This window comes from Pongo abelii, chromosome 4, assembly GCF_028885655.2.
Source record: "Pongo abelii isolate AG06213 chromosome 4, NHGRI_mPonAbe1-v2.0_pri, whole genome shotgun sequence".
Lineage (NCBI taxonomy): Eukaryota > Metazoa > Chordata > Mammalia > Primates > Hominidae > Pongo > Pongo abelii.
In genome coordinates, this window is record NC_071989.2 from 123,279,940 (window position 1) to 123,294,268 (window position 14,329).

At 40.8% G+C, this 14,329-nt stretch overlaps 1 protein-coding gene across 4 annotated transcripts in view; it reads right to left on the reverse strand.

Annotated features, from left to right (window-relative positions):
• TRIM36 (tripartite motif containing 36) overlaps positions 1–10,318 on the reverse strand; it is a 56,248-nt gene extending 45,930 nt beyond the window's left edge. For 2 of the 4 annotated variants that reach the window (XM_024247636.3, XM_054555827.2), the window contains exon 1: positions 8,735–10,254. In XM_024247636.3, the coding sequence (XP_024103404.1) occupies positions 8,735–8,797 (63 nt within the window). In that variant the 5' untranslated portion in view covers positions 8,798–10,254. Of the gene's footprint in view, positions 1–4; positions 6,643–8,734 lie in introns of those variants that run through there. The other 2 variants (XM_024247639.3, XM_024247640.3) reach the window with 2 other exon arrangements.
• Between the last annotated feature and the right edge of the window lie 4,011 nt (positions 10,319–14,329).

Here is a 14,329-nt window from a genome sequence, read left to right on the forward strand (position 1 = left end):
AATAAGGAGTGTAGAATTAAGAACACTGAGGGACTACAGCAATTTTCTCTAATGGAGTACCCTCCATTTACAGATGAGGTGAACAGAGGACGAAAGCTTTGCCAGGTAGTAATGCCTGGGCTGTTCTGATCCAGATTAATGCCCGTTGCGTGGCCGCAGGTGCTAGACTTGCGAAGGCTTCCTTCCCACAGGTTCTGAAACGTGCTAATCAGGAGGAGACTAACAAATGCCTGCGTGAATTAGGTGCCTATATATATACATATATTTAAAGGCTCAACCATTAGAAAGCATTATAAGTCTTTCTCATACTGGCCTTTGAGCTAAATAATTCCCCTTGGGCTGTAATTTCACATCAGCACACCTGCTTTGATCCAAAACTTATTAGTTGACACAGTAAAAGTGATTAGAAGGCTCCATTAACAGGAATTAAAGATAAAATCTGTATAGACAATATTTTGGTGAAACTACATTGCTATGGCCTTCCATTTTGCAAATCGACTTCACTGAGCTATCATTTTCTACCTGATCCACAAAATTCAAACATGATGTTAATACACTTGGCAAGTGTTAATACACTTGGCAAAACTGTGTCTACAAAAAAATAAAAATACTTATGCAGTGGGCACAACCTTACCATTATCACCCCAGCATAGGTTTTAGTTGTGTGAGCAACTATCTATTCATCCTTCTGAAACAGATCATTTTTGTTTTGGTCCCATGAGATGTTTAAGATCTTATATTAGTCTAGATTTGAAGACTTTCTAAGCCTAATTCTTTCACAGTATAAGTGTCTTCTTGTTTTAATTTTGTGTTTGTAAAAATTTTTGAATATTTTTGTGCCTCAAAGATGTTCAAAGTTAAAATAATAATTCACCAAGTAATGGTATCATTGCCTATTTCTCTATCAAAAATACAAGATTTACAAAGCCTCTCTTATTTTGCTCAAACCTTTTTGTGATATCGTATGTTGGTACAGCTTATCTGAAGGGACATTTTACAAATCCTATCAAAAATTTTAAATATTTTTACCTTTTGACTAAGCAATTCCACATCTAAGAATGTTCCTACTGTAATACTTGCATGTGTGCACAAAAACATGTAGATAGAGCTTACTGAGACCTTATTTATAACCAAACATCATCCATAATATACATTCATACCATGGAATACTATGCAGCAGTTAAAATAAATGTACTGATGAGAAAGGATTTCTAAAATATAACGTGCGAGGTAGCCCACACCTGTAATCCCAACGCTTTGGGAGGCCAAGGCGGGTGGATCACCTGAGGTCGGGAGTTCAAGACCAGCCTGGCCAACATGGTGAAACCCCCTCTTTACTAATTACAAAAATTAGCCCAGCATGGTGGCACATGCCTGTAATCCTAGCTACTCAGGAGGCTGAGGCAGGAGAATCACTTGAAACCGGGAGGCAGAGGTTGCAGTGAGCCAAGATTGTGCCACTGCACTCCAGCCTTGGCGACAGAGCGAGACTGTGTCTCAAAAAAAAAAAAAAGTACAAAACCATATGGATTCTGAATGCTGCCACTCTGGCCAAAAGACTAGGTATTATCTGATTACAGGCAAACAAAAATAAGCATCTGGAATAGAGCACAAAATATGATAACCATTGTGGAGAAGTAAGGGATGCAGTCAGGTATACAAGATTTAACTCTTCACTCACATTGTATTATCTTTGCATCTTATATGTACATGTTATACTTCTAAAACTTTTTAATGTTAAAAACCCTTTCTATCCATAAACTTTTAAAAACAAAAGGTGAGGGGAAGAAGACAAATACGAAAACTGCCATTTTTAAACCACTGCTTTCCCAGTTGCCTGATCATTTCTGTCTCCCTGGGCTGCCATGCTTTGTGTCAAGTCATCAACTTCTCTGTTTCAACATCCAAATATCCCAGCCTCCCAGGATACCAAGACCCTTCCCAGTTCCTCAAGTTAAAATCCTGGTGGGTTTTGTTTGCTTGCTTTTTATCTTCCTTTCTTCTTCCCTGTATATCTCTGGTCAGCCTTAAATCATAGTTTGTTATTAGATTCTGTTCTTTCTCATCCTCACAGCCGATTCCAGTGCCTACTCTAAGCCCCCTCTCCACATGCCTAGATTACAACAGTAGCCTATAAATTCAGTATTTACAGATGACTTTCCATATGTGTAGCCCTGTCCTCATGCCTCTATTTGCACAAGGAGCAGAGTAAGCTACAGTCCTGGACCACAGGCAGCTTGATATTGGAACATAAGGGGGTGACAGGGTGTGTGGACATGTGTGTGTGAGTGTGTGTATGTGTGTGTGTGTGTGTGCACGCATGTGTTGGAGAGCAGGAGTTAGAGGGTGGTAAACTTGTAACAAAATAAGTCTGGTAAAGTATGGAAGGCCTCTATGCTTTTGTAGATGTTCAGCAGCTTTTGAAGGCTTTTTAGCAGGAATGGCATGAAATATCTGAACTTTAAAAAAATCATTATTCCCCTATTTTACATTGTATATGCTATCCCTTGGTGCCTACTCCTCCCCAGTTTGGAGTACCCTAGCACCTCCTTTTTCAATAGTTTATTTTAAAATCTGGGTTAAAATACAAAACAAGAAAACCTATCCCATTCTTATCCCCCTAAGTCCACAGACCTTCAATACTCTTGCCTTCATTGTGATATCTACTTTTCTACTTCTGGTGTTACTTAATTGCTCTTCTATCACAGGGGCATGAGCTCTCTCACATCCATCTACTTCATGACGTCCAAAAGGTCAAGTTTCCCCTCTCCAAACACACACAATTCAGGCTTTGATAAAACAGAGCCTCAATCAATGTTCATTGCTTAATATTTAAAATATAAACCCCTTACCCTATAAATCGTATACTACTCCATAAGCTGACTTGGTCTCTTTCCATATTGATTCCTAATAGCCAACAAGAGATTAAATTCCTGGCTGGGTCAAGTCCTAATGACCATGGTGCATACTAATTGGTTTGCTCTGAGATCAGACAGGCAGGGTACCACCATTCTATTAGTATATACTAAACAAGCAATAGAAACAAGGTAATATGGCCACTTATTCCCTAAACTCTGCCCCCTTTTGGAAACCCCTAATAATTAAGCAACCATAGGTATAAAATCAAGAGAGCCCCCGGACTTATAGAAAATAAATGTACGGAAATAAAGTAAATTACAGGGTTTTCCAGTAGATTGGCACACGGACCACCTATACTGCTGGGTATCAGGAGGTTACCAGTGAAGGGATAATGAATGGCATTGTCTATCAATTATTGACTCAAGGTACTGACAGGCCAAGCTTACCAGTCATAAAGTGTTTCTATGGGAACAAAGTCAGGGGAGAGGAGTCCAGAGAGCCAGCAAGTTCGGATTTCCACTACCTGGCCAAATCCTCCTCATCTTTCAAATTGCACTTCTGGAGCCTCCTTTATTAGTTTTGATTTCATTGATTATCTCCCTTTATTCTGAATTCTTTTAGCACTCAGTTTAACACAACTACCTAGTCTTTGTACACTGATGTTTGATGTTTTGTCTTCTCGACCATTTTAGCTTTTATTTAAGACAAAATCTAGTAAGCATGTATCTACTAAACAGTAGCACCAGAGCAACAATTTGCAATTAGGAAGATGAGAGTAAGCCAGTGCTGCTCTCACAGACATTTTTCCATTAATGATGAGTGTATTGGCTGCATAACTAGTGGGCAAACAACTTTTCTGGCCAACTTGAGGTAAACAAAATTGGTAATATTTTGAGGCAATCTAGCAGGTCCCTCTCTGTTGACCACATCTTATTATTCTTCCCCGTAGGGTTACTAGATTTAGTAAATAAGAACACAATACACCCACTTAAATTGGAATTTCAGATACATGATAATTTTTTAGTATATGTTCCAAATATCACATTGCACATATTCTAAAAAAAAAGAGTATTAATCTCAAATTCAAATTCAACTCTACATCCTGTATTTTATCTGTCAGCCCTACCTCCACTTCTTAATGATCACAATGTGGATATAAGGTGTCTCAAGGCCCAACCCTGTTATCATAAAAGCTAGAAGTAATAGCTTTCATTTATTGAGGGCCTATGATGTGTCGGTAACAGTATTAGGAAACCTGCATAAGAGATTCATTTAACCCTTGCAGTAACCCTGTGAAATAGGTATAATTCTTTTCAGAGAAGACATGTAACAACTAAAATTCCTCTCCACCTCCACCCATAGATTAAGTAATATGCTTTATCTATGGGCTATATACTACATGTCTATATACTAAAAAGCCAGGATTCAAACCTGGGTCTCAGGCCAGCATCCTTATTGCACTGCCCACAGTAAGTATACAACACAGAATTTACAATTTCACTAAAAATCTGATTTAAACATCCTTTTACAAAGTAATTTAGGAGACACCTTTTTTTTTTTCAAATTAGCGCAATATAGTAAAAAAAAATCAGAGGAAAATTATATTTATGAAAGTAGCTCTTTTCAAATGATATTACAAAAATCTAAATCTTCTGCCTGCCTTCCCTACTCCCCACAGCACATACATTTCACCCAATTTCAATATATATATTTTAAAAACCTTTAAAAAATACTTTGTAGGCCGGACACGGTGGCTCACCCCTGTAATCCCAGCACTTGGGAGGCTAAGGTGGGTAGATCACTTGAGGTCAGAGCTCGAGACCAGCCTGGCCAACATGGCGAAACCCTGTCTCTACTAATAATACAAAAAATTAGCCGGGCATGGTGGCGTGTGCCTGTAGTCCCAGCTACTAGGGAGGCTGAGGTAGGAGAATCGCTTGAACCAGGAAGTGAAGGTTGCAGTGAGCCTGAGATTGCACCACTGCATGCCAGCCTGGGCAACAGGCTGTGTCTCAAAACTGTGTCTCAAAAAAAATAAAAATAAAAATAAAAATGCTTATGTAGTGGGCACAACCTTACCATTATCACCCCAGTTTAGATTTTAGTTGTGTGAGCAACTATCTATTCATCCTTCTGAAACAGATCATTTGGTGGTATTTTGGTTTTGGTCCCAGGAGATGTTTAAGACCTTTTATTAGTCTAGATTTGAGGATTTTCCAAGACTAATTCTTTCAGAGTGTAAGTGTCTTCTTTTTTTAAGGTAAAGTTTGCGTTTGTAAAAATTCTTGAATTTTTTGTGCCTCAAAGATGTTCAAAGTTAAAATAATTCGCCAAGTAATGGTATCATTGCCTATTTCTCTATCAAAAATTAAATATAAGATTTACAAAGCCTCTCTTATTTTGCTGAACCATTATACTCCTTAGATGTGCCTGAACAGTAATTATTAAATTATGGGAACCGAATGTACTTTCTGGCTATTTACACATAAATGTAAATATGCTAAATATACAAAATAACAAAGAGATATACTAAAATTTGAATTCTATATTCCTTGTCATCAAATCTTCATTATATGATTCCAGAAGAGTGTATGATGGTGATAAAAAATTAGTGAGGCAAATCTTTCAAGAGACCAAAACAGTTGGAAAATACTGCTTTGAGTAACCTTAGATATTGACCACAGATTTGGAAACCTCTCTTTTAATCCAAAGAGATTAGCTGCAAAAGAAACAAAAAGACAGCTTTCAGAAATGGTAAAAGTTTCACTGCCAGTGAAATATAAGGAAATACATTTTCATTTTGAAGCCTCTTGAGAATGATCGTAAGTATTAACTACACTTACGCAGTATTGTTTGATGAGCAGAAAGGTCACAATGGCAGATATCACTGTGTACTTTAAATATTAAAGTAGCCATCACAATAGAGTAAATAAGCTGATCCAGTTTGTCCTGTAGGTTTTAGGTTACCCTGAGAAAAAAGGCTCACTTCCCACATTTCAGAGAACATATGGTATGCTAATTTAATTTGAAATAGACACACAAACTGCTGCCACTGGGGAAGGAATGAGATTGGAGGTGGGCACGAACTTAGACTTTTTACTCTGTAAAACTTTCTGTGAAGTTTGAATATTTTACAACAAGCATATATTCAGGTATTAAGTTTGTAAAAATGTAAAGCTATGTATTTTTAATTATGTACAGAGTTTGAGAAGTCCAGTACAAGGATGAAACAAATCTGGGGGAAAAGTGAGAGAAATTAAGAGGATGGTCAACTCAGTGGTCTCAACTTTGAGGGATGGTGGGGCGGAGGGCAGGCCAACTACCAGGCCTCTGCTCTCTTCGCTCTCATCATTAGACCAGTTTCCCATTATTCTTTACATTACAAACCCGAACTGCAAAGTGGAACCTAACCCCACAGAGGAAAATAAAGCAAGTCAGTCTCAAAGGTCTGCTATTCCATGGTTAATATTCAGTGTTCAAATCCTGCATAATCACACACAAAACAGGGGTCTTAAATGGGCTAGTGCTGGGCTGCGGGGCGGGGCAGGATTTGAGCCTGAGGAGAGTGAGTAGGAAATAAGTTTACGTTGAAATGGTTACGAGGCTACTCCTGACCAGCTCTCCCCCTCCAACCCCCACAAAACAGAGAGAGGAACTGTCCTAAGTTCTTCTTGGGAGAGACTGCTTTCCAACCTCAGAGATTTCAAAGGGACAGCGGGCCTCTCCACCTTTAGAAGTCAACCGGGAATGCTCATGGGTTTGCTGCAGGCCCATTGCTGAAGCCTAGTGGAGACAGAGACAGAGAGAGAGAGCAGAGAAATCCAGTAAATGAAGCCAGAAAGTTAGTTTGTGTTTTTTCATTATAGTGAGCATACTGTAATGAACCCATTGCTATTCTGAGAGGGTTTTGTTTTTGTTTACCTGACTTGATTATAAGGAGTTTTAATGGTTCTGCCCTACTTCCCCATTTCGTGTTCATGGGACATCCATCAGTCGGCTTCATGGTCACCTGGGCTGTTCTTCACATGCAAATCCCTGGGTCCTACCCCGAAATTATTCTCTCAGAATTTCACGATTTGTCTGCTATTGTAAGCATAGCCAACTAATACAATTCTGGCTTACTTTGAAGAACCTATCTGAGCGCCTTTGGACAAAATTCACCTATCAATCATCTTATTCTCCATCCTATCAAGAGTAGTCCATTTATTTTGTTCAACCAAAGGCATTCTTTTTCCTCCCTGCCCCCAGCCCCTCATCGTTCCCAAACAGATGCCCCTGTTAGGCATTCCCCTAGACCTGAGCAGTCGGGGTCCTGCTGCACCTCTCGCTCTTTAGAGGCCATGGTTCTGGCCCTCCTCTGGTTGCCTGCCTCTTTGCTCAGAGCCAGCCTTTTCTCGGGGACTTCTCTCCCCAGGGTCCATTCTTCAGAGGGAAGGGTGGGCCGCAATATGCACCCTAGGCCCGAAGGGTGGTCAAGGGGCTGCTGCTGGGGCGACAAAGAGCTCGGATATACTGGACAGTGTGTGCTGAAGGCCCCTTGAGATGCAGGATGGAGCCTGGGCTTGGAAGAAAAGTGGAAGGAGGGTTCTCCATTTGTACTTCTGGCCCGGGGTTGTAAATGGTAGCGGAGGCCCAAGACACAGCTCCACTTTCGAAATGTTAATGAATATTCTGTTTCTGATGAATGTATTCAGTGCCTGTAGAACAAGAGAATTCAGAGAGGCGTAGGGTTCATTTGGGACTTTTTAGGTTAAGACTGCATTAAACCAGCTCCCCAGCCCTGGGGCCATAGGACTGTCGGGCATGAAGCTAAAACTACTCCATATGCTCTATCTGCGGCGTTGGAGTTAGTGGGGTGTGGGACTCCAGGGTTTCGGGTGCTCACATCAGGGCTACAGAATCATCCTCCTTTCTGTTAACCGCGCACAGGGAGTCTAGCGCTCCTTTGTGCCATCACCTCTTCTCGAAGCTCCAGGCGCAGAGGGCAAACGCTGACGCCCTTTCCCGCCTTCTCTCCGTCTGCGAGTCCCAGAGGGCAATGCACTGTGCAGCCTCCGTATTTCCCGACACGTTCCGCCTGCAAACCACTTAGGAGCTTCTGCCGGCAATTTCTCGGATGCAGCGCGTAGCCCAGCCTCCCGCACTGACTCAGGCCGGGCACCACCCCGCCCGCTGAGGGCGTGGTCGCGGGCGCCACCGACGGCGCCAGCCTGGGTTCCTAAAGGCTCCGGGACAGGTGTGGGGCTGAAATCCCGCTCCTCCAGCATCTTCCCCTCCCTACCAAAAGAAGGCTGCTTTAAATATTCCCGGCCTGGAGCAGCAGCAGCTAAGGACCTGGAAAGAGGCCTGAAAAGGCCAGGGCAGGGCGAACGAAGTTGCTGTCCCTATTTACTGGCCACACGCTCTGACTGCGGGCTGACCCCGATCCCACACTCCGAACCTATTCACTCGCTGGGCGGACCCTCCCTCCACGCTTCGCGCCCAGGCAGGCGAGGTCACCCACTCGAAGTCACAATGCTTGAGTAGCCCTGGTTGGTGGGAGAGCGCCCCCTTGGCCAACGCCCCGCCCTCCTCTCCATCTTCCGACGCTGGTCTCTCGCCCTTCGGCGTCCGGGAGCCCCTATTGCTGCCCAACTGGCCCCAAAAGCGTCCGAAAGTCCCCTCTTGGCTTATTTCAGAGATGCCACGCAATAAAGAAAAGGCGGCTACTTTGCATTCCGCAGCTGCTGGGACGCCCGGGCTGCGAGCGCGGCTCCTGCATTCCAGCCTCCCGCCCTTCCCAGGCGCTGGAATGGACACGGACGCCCACAGTGGCGGGCCAGGTAGTGCCGGAGTCGGGGGCCCAGGCCGCGGCGCCCCGCGCCTCATCACTTACCTTGCCTTTAGCTAGCAATTCCATGATGTAGCCAAATTCACTCATCTCCCCAGACTCCGACATGTTTACGCCCCTTCACAAACTCTGGAGGACCGACGCGGGTGTATCGAATTTGTCCTTTCTTTTCTCTTTTTCTGTTTTTAGTCTGAGTTTTGCCGAGCTCCCCGCCCATAGACTGTTAACCAGGAAAAGAGGGGAAGCGCCGGGGAAAGCAAAAAGCGGGCTTGGGTGGAATGAAGGCCATCAAGGGCTCCCGGGCAGCCTCGCCCGGCTTGCTAGGATCTGGGTGTAGCGGTCGGAGCTGGGCGATCTAACGGAACAAACGAGGGCGGCGGCGGCGGTGGCGGCGGCCGTGAAACCCTCACCAGGCGGAGCCGGGCGCGCGGAGGCCCCGCCTACTCGGGGGTCGCGGCCGCGGTCGGACCGCAGCGGAGAAAAACAAACGCGCACACAAAGCGGGTCCGCACTCGGCGCAGCGCGGCCCCAGCTAGACATTCCCCGGCCTTTATCGCATGCCGGCAGGTTGGCTGTCCGCGGCTCTCGGCGCGAAGATCTGGAAAAAAGCCCCATCGCACTGTCTGGAGGTGCGAGGGCAGACAGAAATGAATACAGAGGAGGCGCAACAAAGGGGCTGGCTGCCAGCGCCGGAAAATAAATAAATAAATACATAAGTGAAGGCCAGGAAATGGCAACGGCGCATCTCAAGTCAGCCTTCCTGAAATCCAATAGGTAATAAAGACCAAGCCCCACGCTTCTGAGTTGAGAACAAATACAGGGATTGTATTTTAAACACTCTTAAGTGTGTAAGGTCTATTGTATCTCCATATCCTTTTGATACTGAACTTTCCTTTAACAACAAAAAAAAGAAAAAAGAAAAAAAAAGAAGAGGAAAGAAGAGAAAAGGAAAAAAATATTGCCAGCCAGGTTCCTGGACACTCTCACCGTTAGTTACCACAAGTCCACTTTTCTAATTATTTGTTTCGTTGGTTGAGTTAAAGCATTCAGTGCAGGCTTCTCACATTTCTATACTTCTTTTTATAACAGCAGCTTCCCTAGGAGGCTACAGCTGAAATGGCCTCAGACCATACCTGACAATCTTTGCTTCTCTTCAAAAGAAAACTTGGCTGAACAAAGTCAGTCCCAGTCTATCACTCTGCTCTAGGCAGTCTTTGCGATTAAAGGCTTGATGTTTTTTCTTTTAAAAAAAAGAAAAGAAAAAAGCTGCCAGCAATAATTAGATTAGACACGAATAAGATTTACTACAAGGTTCGTGAAACCACTTTCCTTAAGCAAGTTGGCAGAGTTTGCGTTGCGCTCAGCACCAGTGGGCAGGGTGGTGTGTCGAAATGACCTGTTTTACAGGTGTATGAGAGTTTTGCACGCTTAATGAGACGTGGGGGTTTTTCTTCTTTGCCTCTTCCTTTTGTCATTTTCTAATTTCTCCACTTTGGTCCAGAAATCCAGAAGCATATACATTTCTTTCTTTTTTCAGCACACCTCTCCGTAAAGCTCCAATAGTGTTGCTCTGTAACTGTTGTTCTACCAGAACTTTGCTTCTTCAGTGTGTTACTTTCCTTTATGAGCTAGTGCTGAAACCCTCTTAGAACAAGCAGCAAAAGTTAACATGCTGATGTTCACAGTTAGGGCTCTGTAGGAGGCAAGACACAATCATAATGCTTCTTGGATATACAGCTAGAAGCTTCTTGTCCCTCTTAAGTTCTATAGAACTTCATGTATACTCTTTGCGTCCATAGGAAAACTAGCAGAATTCAACTAAGGTCTGTAGCATCCATAAATGGGTTCTTGCCTACTATTAGCAACACTTGATGGAGTACCAGAGAGATATTGCTCTAAAAATGAACATTTTTTTCACACCCAGAATGGATTCTGGCACCTGATTAAAAACCACAGTGTTAGAGCTGGACAACTAATCTTACGTCTGCATTACAAGCAGGAGGGAGGAAGGTAGAGACAAAAGAGCACACAAGGCATTTGTTTCCCCTTAAAAAGCTTCCCCCAACCCCATCCAGTTACCTCCACTTACACCTTTGTGAGAAATGGGTAATATGCATCCCCTAGCTCCAAGGAAGGCTGGGGAGGTGATTATTTTGTTCTGGGAACATTGCCACTTTAAACAAAATCAAGGATTTGTTACTAAGGAAGAAGAGGAGACAGATATCGGGTAGAAAGTTGTTAGTTTCTATTAACCTTGAGTAAGTCCATTCAACTTTCAGAGTTTCAGTTTTCTCTTCTATAAAATGACTGGTTTTGACTAAATGGTCTCTAACCCCTTCCTGTTCTTAACCCTAAGATCTCTGATCTGAGGATCCCTTTGCCATCTGGCAGCATTAGCTGCCATTCTCCTCCCTGAAAAAATAGCTGTTAAAAAAGGGCTGTCCACCTGATCACTTGCTACTAGAAAATACTCCAGGCAAAATATCCTTATCAGTTGCCTAGATTCCTACCCAAGACCAAGAAAGGGGTGGAGGCAAGAGTTTTAGAGAATGTAAGTTGGGTCCTGAGCATTTATTTACTCCAATGCCTGGTGGTATTTACCACTCTTTATTGTCATTGTGTGAAGGACGCTCTGGAGCATTAGAGACCTTTCAAAGAAGATAGGCATACAAAAATGAAGACCACATTGAAATTTCTTCTGAAATTCTATGCATGCACTTCAAAGATACAGGGTCAGACTGTCAATAGGTACCAAATACAAGTTGCTTTATTATTTCCCTTTCTTCTAAAAAAAGATTAAAATCATATAAATTTAAAACTTCACTCCCTAAAAGAACCAAAATTAAGAAAAATGTTAATTCATATTTCTCTAAAAATAAGAATGAAATTAACATGACAGATGCTGCTTCACAGGGGACTTCCCCACCTAAGAGGAAGATATTTAATAGAGGGATTATATGATGTGTGAATTTTTCACACTGAGAAGACCAGCAATATTAAAGAGTCCCTTGCTATGGAAAATCTGCTAATTGCCAACTTTCATCAAATGGAGAAAATTCTTCAACTGCTCTATTGCCATGTCAATTATTGAAATAAGTATAACTTACAGAGATTTACAACATTCTATTTTCTCCTTCTGATGGTAACAAGCATAACACATAATAGCTTTAACAAATAACATCAACAAAATACACAATCCAAGTTTTCTTTTTAATGGTGACACATAAATTGTATTTTTGAAGGTTTTGATTTTAAAATCTGTGATGAAGAATATTCAGCTTTTTAAGAGTTAGAGACTGAAGAAACCTAAAATATCTTACTTTTAATAAACTCTCACATTTTCTTAGTTTTTAATTCAAAAATGTAAACCTAAAATTTGACTGATACCTGTACTCAAAAAGGTCATTTTAAAAAAAAATCTTATTTTTTGAATAAGCTTTATTGAGGTACAATTTATATACCACAAAATTCACTAATTGTCAGTGTACTGCTTAGTTATTTTTATTAAATTATGGATTTCTAAAACCATCTTAAAATCTGGTTTTACAATATTGGAATATTAATTTATTGAGATTTTCTTTAATTTTTCCAAGCAATGTTCTATCACTTTTAGTGTTCAGATATTGTACTTACTGTATTACATATTGCAAGGTACTCCTTTTAATATTATTGTGAATAAAATTGATTTCTTAGTGTCATTTTTTGGATTGTTAATTACTGTTATATAGAAACACAACTGATTTTTGCATAAGGTTGTGTTTTACAATGGGGCAAAATTCACTTATCAATTCCAGATTTTATTTTCAGATTCCTTATAATATCATCTGTAATTAAAGACAATTTTATTTCTTCCTTTCCAGTCTGTATGCCTTTATTTTTCTTGCCTTATTGCTCTGGTTAGAACCTCCAGTAGAACCTCCATTGAATGCATGCAGCAAGTGTGGGCATCCTTGCCTTATTCCCAATCTTGGGGAAAAAAGCATTCATTCTTTCACCATTAAGTACTGATTGGTTTGGCTACATTCCATGACTTTTGGTATTTTTTAAAATTAAGTTAGAAATATTTTTAAAATTTCCTATTGTGATTTTTTTGACCCATGGGTTATTTACAAATGTGTTAATTTCCAAATTATCTCAAATTTCCAAATAGTTTAGATTTTCTATTTTTATGTGTGTTGATTTCTAATCCAATTCTCTTTTGAGCAAAGATCATCCTTTGAATGATTTTAATGTTTTTAAATATATTCAGGCTTTTTAATGGTCTAATGTGAAAGTCAGCAACTTTTTCTTAAAGGGTAAGATATTAATGAACATTTTAGACTTGAAGCCATATAATTTCTGTTACTACTTGTCTTAGTCTGTGTTGCTACAAAAGATTACCCTGGGACTGGATAATTTATAAGGAAAAGAGGTTTATTTGGTTCATGGTTCTGCAGACTTTACAGGAAGCATGGTGCCAGCATATGCTTCCAGTAAGGCTTCAAGAAGATTCCACTTATGGCAGAAGGTGAAGGGAAGCTGGCATGTCACATGGCAAGAGGGAGCAACAAAGAAAGGAGAGGGGAGTCATGTTCGTTTTAATAATCCGTTCTCATGAGAACTAATAGAACAAGAACTTAACTCATTCCCACGAGGACAGCACCAAGATATTCATGAAGGATCCACCTCAATTACCAGAATAGCTCCCACTAGACCCCACCTCCAACATTGGGTATCAAATTTTAACAGTAAATTTGGAGGGGACATATATCCAAACTATATCACTGCTCAACTCTGCTGTTACAGGATGAAAAGGACCATTGACAATAGGTCCACAAATGACAATAGGTCTACAAATAGGTACACAAATGAATGTGAACATGTTTCAATAAACACTTATTTATGAAAATAGGCAGCTGAATAAGCATATGAAAAGATGTTCGACATTATTAGTCATTAGGAAAATGCAAATCAAAACCACAATAAGATACTACCTCATACTCACTAGAATGGCTAGAATCAAAAACAGAGAGAATAACAAGTATTAATGACAATGTGGAGAAACTGGAACGCTCTTAGAATTCTTAGAACTTAGAATTACCATATGACTCAGCAATTCCACTCCTAGTTATATACCCAAACAACTTGATAACAGGGACTCAAACAGATACTGGTACACCAGGGTTCATTGCTACATTTTTCACAATAACCAAAAGGTAGAAACAACTCAAGTATCTGTCAACAGATGGATAAACAAAATATATATACATATAATGGAATATTTTTCAGCCATAACATGTAATGAAGTTTTAACATATGCTACAATATGGATGAACATTGAAAACATTATGCTAAGTGAAATAAGCCAGAAATAAAATGATAAATATTATATAATTTCACTTATATGAAATATCTAGAATAGATAAACTCATAGAGACAGAAAGTAGAGAGGCTGGAGAGAGTCTGGAATGGATGGTTTAATCGATAGAGTTTACATTGGGAGTGATGAAAAAGTTTTGGGTATAGATAGTGGTAATGATTGTACAACGTTTTGAATATAATTAATGTCACTCAATTGAACACTTAAAAATGGTTTAAAAAGAAATTAGGCAGCTGGCCCTTGGGCTGTAATTTACTAACCCATGGCCTAGAATATCACCT